General features: G+C 48.3%; 1 protein-coding gene across 1 annotated transcript in view; it reads right to left on the reverse strand.

Moving 5' to 3' along the window:
* Nucleotides 1–715: 715 nt before the first annotated feature.
* AHNAK (AHNAK nucleoprotein) overlaps nucleotides 716–14,669 on the reverse strand; it is a 30,518-nt gene continuing 16,564 nt past the window's right edge. The window contains 2 exon segments of the mRNA XM_032489587.1: nucleotides 716–6,190; nucleotides 6,192–14,669. Of these exon segments, the coding sequence (XP_032345478.1) occupies nucleotides 1,586–6,190; nucleotides 6,192–14,669 (13,083 nt within the window). The 3' untranslated portion in view covers nucleotides 716–1,585.

Here is a 14,669-nt window from a genome sequence, read left to right on the forward strand (position 1 = left end):
TGCCCAGCAATGACCAACATCAGGAGCCAGTTTCTAGAAGGCTCCCCAACCTGCAGAGCTGGAAATCAAAAGGGGACTTTGGTCAGAAGAGATTTTTCTTAAAGTTTAGCCCTAAAATGGACTAGAAGGAAACATAAAGACGTGTAATATGAGATCAGCACCCTTATTGCAAAGAGGAAACTGAGGCCTGGAAGGGCAGGTCAACTGCAGCCAAGTCGGGAAGAGCTGGCAGCCCTGTGACCACAGCCAGACCCCGCTCTCCCACTCCAATAGGCCCTTTTTTTTTTTCTCCATTCACATCTGTGTCCTTGTCCTTTTACTCATTTAGAACCATGTCTTTCTCTCTTTAATTTTTTAACGGAAGTACTAGGAATAGAACCCAGGACCTTGTGCATGCTAGGTCAGCACTCCGCCACTGAGCCATTACCCCCACCCCCGGAACCATTTCTAAATTGTGTATTGCTATCAGAGGATGCCAAGTTGGCGGTGGGGGGCAGGTTCTGGGGCTCGGGCTGCCAGCACGCCCAGCCTCTCTTGACTTCTCATCCACGGTGCAACCAGTCTCACCATGAGACTCGAGAAGCAAAGAATCCCTCCCATTTCCCACTAAGGAAACTAGCAACACCACTGAGTGGACCCAGCCTGACCTGTCAGGCCTGGGTGGGCAGCCTCCCAGGCTGCATTCCCCCAGCAGAGAAAGGAAAGGCACAGTGCATCAGGGTTAATAAACAGCTTTATTTGCCCTTGACAGCATCCATTTTCTTACATTCTCAATTAATTTGCCATTAAAGTGCTGGAAATTTTCTTAATCATGATAACATTTGTTAAAAGAAATCAGAACTAATATCAGGAACGCGGCGATCATGAAGAAAACATTTCTCTTACAACACACAGATTGGAAGACCCTCCCGGGGTTGAGCTGGTGGGTTGACTAATTTGCAAACAGATCCTAATTCCCTCTCACCATGAGGACTACCCAACCAATCAGCTGGGACCGCCACCCCTGGGGGAGAAAAGCAAGGCCAAAGAGTCCTAGAGACACCCACACGCCCTTGCCCAGCGGCCCCTCTCAGCCATCTTTGGGTGTTTGCTGCTTGAGTAGCTCCAAATGTAGGAGAAATGGAGGTCTGGCCCCCCTGGACTGCCTTCTACCCCACCCCACCCTTACTAACAAAAGCCCCAAAAGTTATTACAATGAAAAAGTGGGTTTCCATGACCCAAACGCTAACAATGTTCGGTAAAAATGAGGATAATAAACACAAAAGCTTGCTTAGTAAACAGGAGCTCTCAGCATTCAATGCAAAAAAAAAAAAACAAAACAAAACAAAAAAAAACCTGAAATCTTAAGGCAAAAACTGTTGACCTTGCACATGGGCTGGACGAAGAACTTGAACTCTTTCCCTATCTGTAAAGCTCCAGGAGGAGTCTAAAGGCGGTTGGTTGGCTTTTCAGCGCTTGCCACTGGCAGAGCCCGGATCTTTGCGTTACTGCTGAGGCTGTCGGCGTGTTTCTCTTCGGCGTTTATATACAAACACACCTAAGGCTGATGTCTTTTTATACAGATATGTACACACACAAAGGCCTGCTACTCTTTCTTTGTGGAAACTGCCAATTCCACCTCAGGGAGCTGGATGCCAACCTTAGTCCCACTGTCATTACTAGAGGAAGATGACAGTCGGGACTTCTTGGAGGCCAAGGACACGCCACTCCCCTGCAACTTGCCTGCCTCCTCATCGCTCCCAGTCACCTCATAATGACCTTTGCTCTTTGACCCTAATCCACCAAAGGTACCAAATTTCAGCTTCCCGTGTTTCCCTTTGACCTTCCCGCCTTCCAGAGACACTTCTCCACCTTCAAACTCCAAAGTCCCTGTCGGGGTGGCAGGTGCAGAGAGCTCCCGCTCGTCGCTGAAGGAACTGGAGCGGTGCCGTGGCTTCTTGCTTTTGAATAAGGAGAATTTGCCTTTGGGCGAAGATGTTTCAACTTCTGCCTCTCCTTCCAGAGAGCCGAGGCTGGCCTTGGAGCTCTTAAGGTCGCCTTTGGACCCTGAAATTGATGCTTCTGGTGAGCCAGTGACACCACCTTTCCCTTTAGGTTTAGAAAAATTGAACTTAGGCATTTTGATCTTGGATTTTTTAAGTTTTCCGTCGGACTCTTCCCACTCACCCTCTCCGGCACCAGACTGGACACTGGCCTCTGCTTTCGGGAAGTTAATATCCACCCCCACTTCTCTGCCAACCAGCTCACGGCCAGAGAAGGTGAACTTGGGGATCTTCATCTTGGGGAATGTTACTTTTCCAGATCCACTTTCCAAGTGACCTTGAGGCCCAGACACACTCAGCCCAGGACCCTGAAGTCCAATCTGGCCTCCTTTTACATCTCCTTCTACCTTTGGTCCTGAGAAATGAAGTCCTCCAGCCAACTTAGGTACATCCAAGTTGAGAGCAGAGGAGACCTGGGGTCCTTTCCACTCACCCCCGGAGCCTTTGACGCTCACCTGCCCTTCGCCCAGGCTGACATCTGGGGCGCTGACACCCCCTGAAACATCCACACCTCCTTTGATTTTCAGGCCCTTCAAGCTGACACCAAAATCTGACTCGGGAGTTGCCACATGAAGTGAAGGCCCTTTCACGCCAATGTCGGGAGCGGCCCCATGGAAACCTATTCCGGAACCTTTCAGATCACCTTTGATTTCAGGACCAGCAATTTGCCCACTTGGGAGTTTCACGTTCGCACCTGGGAGCTCCACGTCACATCCAGATGACTTCATTCCCGGCATCTGGAGGTTTCCTTCTAGGCCTTGAACACTGAAGCCCAGGAGACCTCCTCCAACAGTGGGGCCTTTCATCTGACCAGCGGCCCCAAGGCTCCCTGTCACTTTTGGTCCTTCCAAGTTCAAGTCTACATCTGGTGCTGAGATTTGAGGGCCAGAGATCTGAGGCCCTTTCAGGTTCAGGCATCCAAGGTTCACATCCATGCCAGGCCCCTTTAGTTCTCCAGCAACTTGTGGCCCTTTGACATTAATGTCCAAGTCAGACCCTGGAGCAGAGATGCCAAACTGGGGCAGCTTCATCTTGGGAAGTTTAATACCACCTTCAGGTGCCTCCAAGCTTAGATCGGGAGCACCTACTGATACTTTAGGGCACTTGATGTCACCAGAGACAGCCAGTTCCCCCTGCAGGCCTGGTCCCTTCAGGGTCACATCTGGCGCACCAACATTAAGCGTCGCTGTGGCATCAATACCGGGCACTTTCACACCATCTCCTTCCACCTTCACCTTTCCACCGACTCCTCTGAGGTCAAGCCTGGGGGCACACACATCCAGGCCGGGAGCAGATACATCCAGGTCTCCCTTCAAACTTGGTCCTTTCATGTTCAGGTCAAGGTCCGGTCCAGAGACTTTCGGCACAGAGACATTCACTGAAGGCAAGTCTACTTTTGGCCCCTTCAGAGACACATCAGGCCCTTCGAGATTAACATCCGGTGAGCTCAAGCCTCCTTCAAGAGAGGGCAGCTGGATCTCAGCTCCCCCACCCTCCATTTTCACACCAGGAATGCCGATCTTGGGCATCGAAAACTTGGGGAACTTAATTTTCGATTCTGGACCTTGCAGATCTATGTCTGGTCCTTCCAGTCCCACACTGGGGACATCACCCTTTATCTTTGGTCCTTTCAAGCTGACGTTCACATCGGGGACAGAGACTTGAGGGGCAGAAATGCTGAATGACGGTGCCTTGACTTTAGCATCTGGGCCTTCAAGGTTGATGTCAGGTGCATCCAGGTTTGCCTGCACCCTGGGGCCTTTCAAGTCGCCTTCTATTTTTGGCCCTGAGACATCCATACCTGGCACCTTGAACTTGGGAGCCTTCAGCTTGATGTCAGGACCTTCCACATTAATCCCGGGGGAAGAAATATCCAGATCAGGTGCCTGGATTTCGCCCCCCATTTTGGGGCTAGGGAGAGCAGCCTCAGCTTTAAATTTAGGTGATTTAATGTCGAATTCTACATCTGGAAAGTACATTTTCCCAAACATAGGTTTCTTGGTCTTGGGAGATTTCACGTCGACTTTAAATGTGGCATCCGGCCCCCCAACATTGACATCTACATCAGACTTGACAGTGGCATCAATGTCACCTCCAGGAGCATTCAAATCAAATCCCTGTTTTTTGGCCTTAACTTTAGGACCACTCATGTGAATTTTAGGCATTTTAAACTTACTTTTCTTGCCCTTGCCACCAACGCCAATTTCAGGAGTCTCAACATTCAGCTCTGCTTCAGGAACTGTCATGTCAAGCGAAGGTGACTTAAAGTCCGCTTTGGGGCTTTTTGCCCCAAATCCAAACTTGGGTTTCTTAAACTTGGGAATTTTTACATCTGGCCCCTCGATGTTAATATCTGGACTCTCCATGTGTACATCTAAGCTTGGAGCTTCTAAATCAACTTTGGGTCCCCTGAGGTCCAGTTCACCGCCTTCTAACTTAGGGCCAGAAACTCCAATTTTGGGTGTCTTGAGATGCAAATCAATATCAGGAGCAGTTAGTTTAGGGGCAGATATATCCAGTGATGGCATCTTCAAGTGGGGGCCACTGAGTTTGGCATCAGGGCCTTCACAGTCCAGACTTGGGCCTTTCAGGTCTACCTCTGGGCCTTTGAAAGTCCCTTCAATCTTAGGGACAGACACATCAAAATCTCCTTTGCCTGTGGATCCTTTCAAATCCAGGTCAACATCGGGCATGGAGATTTTGGGAGCTTTGATATTGATCTCTGGCATCTTGAACTTGGGGCCCTTCAGTTTTGCATCTGGACCTTCAATATTCGCATCTGGAACATCAATGTCCACCTTGGGTCCTGAGACATCGATGTCGGCCTTGGGCAGGCTCACATCCAATTCTGGGCCTTCTCCCTTAAAGCCAGGCATGCTGATCTTAGGCATTTTTATCTTGGGCATCTTCAGGTGCCAGTCTGGGCCATGAACATCCACATCTGGGACATCGACGTCCACTTTGGGGCCCTTGATGTCCACTTCAGGGCCCTTGAGGTCACCTTCCACCTTAGGCAGAGAAATATCCACATCTCCCTTCACTTTGGGTCCTTTCAGGTTTAAGTCAATGTCAGGCATGGAGAGCTTAGGAGCTTTGATGTTCATCTCTGGCATCTTGAACTTGGGGCCCTTCAGTTTTGCATCTGGACCTTCAATATTCACATCTGGAACATCAATGTCCACCTTGGGTCCTGAGACGTCAATGTCGGCCTTGGGCAGGTTCACATCCACTTCTGGGCCCTCTGCTTTGAAGCCAGGCATGCTGAACTTGGGCATTTTCACTTTGGGCATCTTCAGGTGCCAGTCTGGGCCATGAACGTCCACATCTGGGACATCCACATCCACTTCAGGGCCCTTGAGGTCACCTTCAACTTTGGGCAAAGAAACGTCCACATCGCCTTTTACTTTGGGACCCTTCAGATTCAGGTCAATTTCAGGCATGGAGATCTTGGGTGCCTTGAGATGCAGGTCAGGCATTTTAAACTTAGGGCCCTTCAGCTTCCCTTCTGGACCATGAATGTCAACATCAGGAGTGTCTATGTCCAGCTTAGGGCCTTTAATATCCATTTTGGGGCCCTTCAGATCTCCTTCCAGTTTAGGAATGGAAGTGTCCAAATCTCCTTTTATCTTAGGTCCTTTCAAGTTCAAATCTATGTCACTCATGGAGATTTGTGGGGTTTTGAAATGGACATCAGGCATCTTAAATTTGGGTCCTTTGAGTTTCCCTTCAGGACCTTCAATGTCCAGCTCTGGCCCTTTCAGATCACCTTCTACCTTAGGCAGCGAAAGGTCCACATCCCCCTTTACCTTAGGCCCTTTCAGATTTAAGTCAAAGTCAGGCATGGAGACCTTAGGTGCTTTAATGTTCATCTCTGGCATCTTAAATTTAGGCCCCTTCAGTTTTCCTTCTGGACCTTCAATATTGGTATCAGGAGTGTCAATGTCCAATTTGGGGCCCTTGATGTCCACTCCAGGGCCCTTGAGATCACCCTCAACTTTGGGCAGCGAGATATCAACATCACCCTTCATTTTGGGGCCCTTCAGGTTAAAGTCAAGGTCAGGCATAGAGATTTTGGGGGCTTTGATGTTCATCTCAGGCATCTTGAACTTGGGGCCCTTCAGTTTTGCATCTGGGCCTTCAATATTCAGCATCTGGAACATCAATGTCCACCTTGGGTCCTGAGACATCGATGTCGGCCTTGGGCAGGCTCACATCCAATTCTGGGCCTTCTCCCTTAAAGCCAGGCATGCTGATCTTAGGCATTTTTATCTTGGGCATCTTCAGGTGCCAGTCTGGGCCATGAACATCCACATCTGGGACATCGATGTCCACTTTGGGGCCCTTGATGTCCACTTCAGGGCCCTTGAGGTCACCTTCCACCTTAGGCAGAGAAATATCCACATCTCCCTTCATTTTGGGTCCTTTCAGGTTTAAGTCAATGTCAGGCATGGAGAGCTTAGGAGCTTTGATGTTCATCTCTGGCATCTTGAACTTGGGGCCCTTCAGTTTTGCATCTGGACCTTCAATATTCACATCTGGAACATCAGTGTCCACCTTGGGTCCTGAGACGTCAATGTCGGCCTTGGGCAGATTCACATCCACTTCTGGGCCCTCTGCTTTGAAGCCAGGCATGCTGAACTTGGGCATTTTCACTTTGGGCATCTTCAGGTGCCAGTCTGGGCCATGAACGTCCACATCTGGGACATCCACATCCACTTTGGGGCCCTTGATGTCTACTTCAGGGCCCTTGAGGTCACTTTCAACTTTGGGCAGAGAAATGTCGACATCACCTTTTACCTTGGGACCCTTCAGATTCAGGTCAACTTCAGGCATGGACACCTTAGGTGCCTTGAGATGCAGGTCAGGCATTTTAAACTTAGGGCCCTTCAGCTTCCCTTCTGGACCATGAATGTCAATGTCAGGAGTGTCTATGTCCACCTTGGGTCCTGAGACATCAATGTCGGCCTTGGGCAGTTTCACATCCACTTCTGGGCCTTCTCCTTTGAAGCCAGGCATGCTGATCTTGGGCATTTTTATCTTGGGCATCTTCAGGTGCCAGTCTGGGCCATGAACATCCACATCTGGGACATCCACATCCACTTTGGGGCCCTTGATGTCCACTTCAGGGCCCTTTAAGTCACCTTCCACCTTAGGCAGAGAAACATCCACATCTCCTTTCACTTTAGGACCTTTCAGGTGTAAATCAAAGTCAGGCATGGAGATCTTGGGGGCTTTGATGTTCATCTCTGGCATCTTGAACTTGGGGCCCTTCAGTTTTGCATCTGGACCCTCAATATTCACATCTGGAACATCAATGTCCACCTTGGGTCCTGAAACATCAATGTCGGCCTTGGGTAGTTTCACATCCACTTCTGGGCCTTCTCCTTTGAAGCCAGGCATACTGATCTTGGGCATTTTTATCTTGGGCATCTTCAGGTGCCAGTCTGGGCCATGAACGTCCACATCTGGAGCATCGATGTCCACTTTGGGACCTTTGATGTCAACATCAGGGCCCTTTAGGTCACCTTCCACCTTAGGCAGAGAAACATCCACATCTCCTTTCACTTTAGGACCTTTCAGGTGCAAATCAAAGTCAGGCATGGAGATCTTGGGGGCTTTGATGTTCATCTCTGGCATCTTGAACTTAGGACCTTTCAACTTTCCTTCAGGCCCTTCAATGTTAACATCGGGGCCTTCAATGTCCACCTTGGGTCCTGAAACATCGATGTCGGCCTTAGGCAGGTTCACATCCACTTCTGGGCTTTCTCCTTTGAAGCCAGGCATACTGATCTTGGGCATTTTCATCTTGGGCATCTTCACGTGCCAGTCTGGACCATGAACGTCCACATCTGGAGCATCGATGTCCACTTTGGGACCTTTGATGTCAATTTCAGGGCCTTTCAGATCTCCTTCCATCTTGGGAAGGGAAACATCTATATCACCCTTCACCTTAGGCCCCTTCAGGTTTAAATCAATGTCAGGCATGGAGATCTTGGGAGCCTTTAGGTGCATCTCTGGCATCTTGAATTTGGGCCCCTTCAATTTCCCCTCTGGGCCTTCAATGTTAATATCAGGAGTTTCAATGTCCACTTTCGGGCCTTTGATGTCAACTTCAGGGCCCTTGAGGTCACCTTCCACTTTTGGCAAAGACACATCCACATCACCCTTCAGTCTGGGGCCCTTCAGGTTAAAGTCAAGGTCAGGCATGGAGATTTTGGGAGCTTTGATATTCATCTCTGGCATCTTAAACTTGGGGCCCTTCAGTTTGGCATCTGGACCTTCAATATTCACATCTGGGGTATCAATGTCCACCTTGGGGCCAGAAATGTCAATGTCAGCCTTGGGCAGGTTCACATCCACTTCTGGGCCTTCTCCTTTGAAGCCAGGCATGCTGATCTTGGGCATTTTTACCTTGGGCATCTTCAGGTGCCAGTCTGGGCCATGAATGTCCACATCAGGGACATCAATGTCCACTTTGGGGCCTTTGATATCAACCGCTGGTGCTTTCAGATCCCCTTCAACTTTGGGCAGAGAAACATCCACATCACCTTTTACCTTGGGGCCCTTGAGGTTTAAATCAATGTCAGGCATGGAGATCTTGGGAGCTTTGATATTCATGTCAGGCATCTTAAGTTTGGGACCTTTTAGGCCTCCTTCCACGTTGAATTCTGGACCCTCAATGTCCATTCTGGGACCCTCTACATTGATATCTCCTTTCGGTAGATCCACAGCCATATCTGGCCCTTCTGCTTTTAAGCCAGGCACACTGAACTTGGGCATTTTCATCTTGGGCATTTTCAAATTCCAGTCTGGACCATGAACATCCACATCAGGTGCATCGAGATGCACTTCTGGTGCCTTGATATCCACTTTGGGTCCTTTAAAGTCACCTTCTAAATTAGGACCTGCAACATCTAAGTCTCCTTTGACTTTAGGACCTTTCAGATTTAACTCCACATCAGGCATAGACACTTTAGGAGATGAAATACTCAGGAAAGGCATTTTGAATTTGGGTCCTTTCACTTTTCCTTGGACCTCAGCATCAGGAGCATTAATATCAATTTTTGGACCTGTTATATCAATATCTGGCTTTTTGACTTTGACATCTACCTCAGGTGTCTGAACTTTAGAGCCTGAAAAATTAAACTTGGGAAGCTTAAAACGAGATTTCTTTGACTTGCCTTCAATATTGAGCTTAGGACCAGAAACGTCCAATTCTGGGCCCTTTACATCCAACTTGGGAGCTTTAATGTCACCTTCTAATTTGGGCCCAGAAACATCAACATCTCCCTTAAGCTTTGAGCCTTTCAAATTCAGGTCAATTTCTGGCATGGAGATCTTGGGCATGTTTACATGCATGTCAGGCATCTTCAGTTTTGGACCTTTTAATTTGCCTTCTGGGCCATGAATGTCAATATCTGGTGCATCTACATCCATCTTCGGGCCCTTAATGTCAAGAGTAGGCCCTTTCAAATCACCTTCTACATTTGGAAGTGAAACATCCCCCTCTCCCTTCATTTTAGGGCCTTTAAGATTAAGGTCCAAATCTGGCATTGATATCTTAGGAGCTTTGATATTCACCTCTGGCATCTTGAACTTAGGGCCCTTCAGTTTCGCATCAGGACCTTCAATATTCACATCTGGAACATCAATGTCCACCTTGGGTCCTGAGACGTCAATGTCGGCCTTGGGCAGGTTTACATCCACTTCTGGGCCTTCTCCTTTAAAGCCAGGCATGCTGAACTTGGGCATTTTCACCTTGGGCATCTTCAGGTGCCAGTCTGGGCTATGAACGTCCACATCTGGGACATCAATGTCCACTTTGGGGCCTTTAATATCAACTTCAGGAACTTGAAGCTCACCTTCCACTTTTGGTAAAGACACATCCACATCACCCTTCAGTTTGGGGCCCTTCAGATTAAGATCAATGTCAGGCATGGAGATCTTGGGGGCTTTGATGTTCATCTCTGGCATCTTGAACTTAGGACCTTTCAACTTTCCCTCGGGCCCTTCAATGTTAATATCAGGGCCTTCAATGTCCACCTTGGGTCCTGAGACATCAATGTCAGCCTTGGGCAGATTGACATCCACTTCTGGGCCCTCTCCTTTGAAGCCAGGCATGCTGAACTTTGGCATTTTCATCTTGGGCATCTTCAGGTGCCAGTCTGGGCCATGAACGTCTACATCTGGGACACTGATGTCCATTTTGGGTCCTTTGATGTCAACTTCAGGGCCCTTGAAGTCACCTTCAACTTTGGGCAGAGAAACATCCACATCACCCTTTACTTTAGGACCTTTCAAGTGTAAATCAAAGTCAGGCATGGAGATCTTTGGGGCTCTGATGTTCATCTCTGGCATCTTGAACTTAGGACCTTTCAACTTTCCCTCTGGTCCTTCAATGCTCACATCTGGGGCTTCAATGTCCACTTTGGGTCCTGACACATCAATGTCAGCCTTGGGCAGGTTCACATCCACTTCGGGGCCCTCTCCTTTGAAGCCGGGCATGCTGAACTTTGGCATTTTCATCTTGGGCATCTTCAGGTGCCAGTCTGGGCCATGAACATCCACATCTGGGACATCGATGTCCACTTTGGGGCCTTTGAGGTCAACTTCAGGTCCTTTAAGATCTCCCTCTACTTTGGGACCTGTGACATCCACATCTCCTTTTATCTTGGGACCTGTTAAATTAAGATCAATATCTGGCATGGATATCTTTGGAGTCTTAAAATGCATTTCAGGCATTTTAAACTTTGGACTTTTCCACTTTCCTTCAGGTCCTTCAATATTCACATCAGGACATTCAATATCCACTTTGGGTCCTGAGACATCAATGTCGGCCTTGGGCAGTTTCACATCCACTTCTGGGCCTTCTCCTTTGAAGCCAGGCATACTGATCTTGGGCATTTTTATCTTGGGCATCTTCAGGTGCCAGTCTGGGCCATGAACGTCCACATCTGGAGCATCGATGTCCACTTTGGGACCTTTGATGTCAACATCAGGGCCCTTTAGGTCACCTTCCACCTTAGGCAGAGAAACATCCACATCTCCTTTCACTTTAGGACCTTTCAGGTGCAAATCAAAGTCAGGCATGGAGATCTTGGGGGCTTTGATGTTCATCTCTGGCATCTTGAACTTAGGACCTTTCAACTTTCCTTCAGGCCCTTCAATGTTAACATCGGGGCCTTCAATGTCCACCTTGGGTCCTGAAACATCGATGTCGGCCTTAGGCAGGTTCACATCCACTTCTGGGCCCTCTGCTTTGAAACCAGGCATGCTGAATTTGGGCATTTTCATCTTGGGCATCTTCAGGTGCCAGTCTGGGCCATGAACATCAGGAGCATTTATGTCTACTTTGGGGCCCTTGATGTCAACATCTGGTACTTTAATTTTACCTTCTACCTCAGGCACAGACACATCTACATCCCCCTTGATTTTTGGTCCTTTCAGATTTAGGTCCACATCAGGCATAGAAATATCTGGGGCCTTGAAATGCATGTCAGGCATCTTAAACTTCGGGCCTTTCAGTTTGCCTTCTGGTCCTTCAATGTCAATATCTGGCCCACCGATACCACCTCTGAGGTCACCTTCCAATTTGGGAACATCTGCATCCACTTCTCCCTTTATCTTGGGGCTTTTTAAGTGTAGATCAATGTCCGGCATGGAGATTTTAGGAGTTTTAAAATGCATATCTGGCATCTTAAATTTAGGACCTTTCCATTTGCCATCAGGGCCTTCCACAGCTACATCTGGCATGTCAACATCCAATTTGGGGCCCTTGACATCTAAGCCTGGACCCTTTAACTCTCCCTCTAGCTTTGGGGCAGAAACATCAAAGTCTCCTTTCATTTTAGGCCCCTTTAAGTTGAAATCAACATCAGGCATGGAGATCTTGGGGGCATGAAAATGCATCTCAGGCATCTTGAACTTGGGGCCTTTCAGTTTTCCTTCTGGACCCTCAATGTTAACATCTGGAGCTTCAATGTCCAACTTGGGTCCTGACACATCAATGTTGGCTTTGGGCAGGTTCACATCCACTTCGGGGCCCTCTGATTTGAAGCCAGGCATGCTGAACTTGGGCATTTTCACCTTGGGCATCTTCAGGTGCCAGTCTGGGCCATGAACATCCACATCTGGAACATCCACGTCCACTTTGGGCCCTTTGATGTCCACATCTGGCACTTTCATTTCACCTTCTATCTTGGGCACAGACACATCCACATCCCCTTTGACTTTGGGGCCTTTCAAGTTTAAGTCCACGTCAGGCATGGAGATCTTGGGGGCCTTGAAGTGCATCTCCGGCATCTTAAACTTGGGGCCCTTCAACTTCCCTTCTGGACCTTCAAGGCTCACATCTGGGGCTTCTATGTCAACTTTGGGTGCTGAGATGTCAACATCAGCTTTAGGCAGGTTCACATCCACTTCGGGACCCTCTGCTTTGAAGCCAGGCACACTGAACTTGGGCATTTTCATCTTGGGCATCTTCAGGTGCCAGTCTGGGCCATGAACATCCACATCTGGAACATCAATGTCCACTTTGGGCCCCTTGATGTCCACATCTGGCACTTTCATTTCACCTTCTATCTTGGGCACAGACACATCCACATCCCCTTTGACTTTGGGGCCTTTCAAGTTAAAGTCCACGTCAGGCATAGAGATCTTAGGGGTCTTAAAGTGCATCTCAGGCATCTTAAACTTAGGGCCTTTCAACTTTGCATCAGGACACTCCAGATCAACATCAGGCACCTCCACATCCACACTGGGGCCTTTCAAATCTCCCTCCAATTTTGGCACAGACACATCCACATCCCCTTTGACTTTGGGGCCTTTCAAGTTTAAGTCCACATCAGGCATGGAGATCTTGGGAGCCTTGAAGTGCATCTCAGGCATCTTAAACTTCGGACCTTTCAACTTTGCATCAGGACATTCCAGGTCGACATCAGGCACCTCCAGGTCCACACCAGGACCTTTGATATCAACTTGCGGTCCTCTGAGATCACCTTCTAGTTCTGGCACAGAAGCATCTACCTCTCCTTTCAGTTTGGGTCCCTTCAAATTCAAATCCACATCTGGCATGGATATCTTGGGAGCTTTGATATTGAATTTAGGCATCTTAAATTTAGAGCCTTTTAATTTTCCTTCTGGTCCCTCAATATCCAAATCAGGAGCATCAATGTCCACTTTGGGGCCAGAAACATTAATGTCAGCCTTTGGTATGTTCACATCCACTTCTGGGCCTTCTCCTTTGAAGCCAGGCATGCTGAACTTGGGCATTTTCACCTTGGGCATCTTCAGGTGCCAGTCTGGGCCATGAACGTCCACATCTGGGACATCCACGTCCACTTTGGGCCCTTTGATGTCCACATCTGGCACTTTCATTTCACCTTCTATCTTGGGCACAGACACATCCACATCCCCTTTGACTTTGGGGCCTTTCAAGTTTAAGTCCACATCAGGCATGGAGATCTTGGGGGCCTTGAAGTGCATCTCAGGCATCTTAAACTTGGGGCCTTTCATCTTTCCTTCTGGACATTCAATATCAATGTCGCCAACATCCACATCCATTTTAGGGGCTTTTACATCAATTCCAGGACCTTTCAAGTCTCCTTCGACTTTGGGAAGAGCAACATCTACATCAGTTTTCAGTTTAGGGGCTTTCAGATTAAGTCCAACATCAGGCATAGAGATTTTGTGTGTCTGTATATTCATGCTTGGCATCTTGAACTTAGGGCCTTTTAGTTTCCCTTCTGGACCTTCGATATTCACATCTGGAACTTCAACGTCTACCTTGGGTCCTGAGACATCGATGTCAGCCTTGGGCAGGTTCACATCCACTTCTGGGCCCTCTCCTTTGAAGCCAGGCATGCTGAACTTGGGCATTTTCACCTTGGGCATCTTCAGATGCCAGTCTGGACCATGAACTCCCATATCTGGTGCATTAATGTCCACTTTGGGACCCTTGACGTCCACATCAGGAGCTTTTATCTCTCCTTCTACTTTTGGAACTGTAATATCATAATCTCCTTTTACTTTAGGGCCTTTCAAATGCAAGCCAACATCTGGCATGGATATCTTCTGAGGCTTTATATTCATTTCTGGCAATTTAAATTTAGGACCTTTCAGTTTTGCATCTGGACCTTCAATATTCACATCTGGAACTTCAATGTCCACCTTGGGACCTGAGACATCAATGTCGGCTTTGGACAAATTCACATCCACTTCTGGGGCCTCTCCTTTGAAGCCAGGCATGCTAAACTTGGGCATTTTTATCTTGGGCATCTTCAGGTGCCAGTCTGGGCCATGAACGTCCACATCTGGAGCATCAATGTCCACTTTGGGACCTTTGATGTCAGCCTCTGGTGCTTTCAGATCCCCTTCAACTTTGGGCAGAGAAACATCCACATCACCTTTCACCTTGGGGCCCTTGAGGTTTAAATCAATGTCAGGCATGGAGATCTTAGGAGTCTTAAAGTGCATCTCAGGCATCTTAAACTTAGGACCCTTGAGCTTCCCTTCTGGACCTTCAAGGCTCACATCTGGGGCTTCAATGTCAACTTTGGGTCCAGAAATGTCAATGTCAGCTTTAGGCAGGTTCACATCCACTTCAGGGCCCTCTGATTTGAAGCCAGG

The sequence above is a fragment of the Camelus ferus genome, chromosome 10 (genome assembly GCF_009834535.1).
Source record: "Camelus ferus isolate YT-003-E chromosome 10, BCGSAC_Cfer_1.0, whole genome shotgun sequence".
NCBI lineage: Eukaryota > Metazoa > Chordata > Mammalia > Artiodactyla > Camelidae > Camelus > Camelus ferus.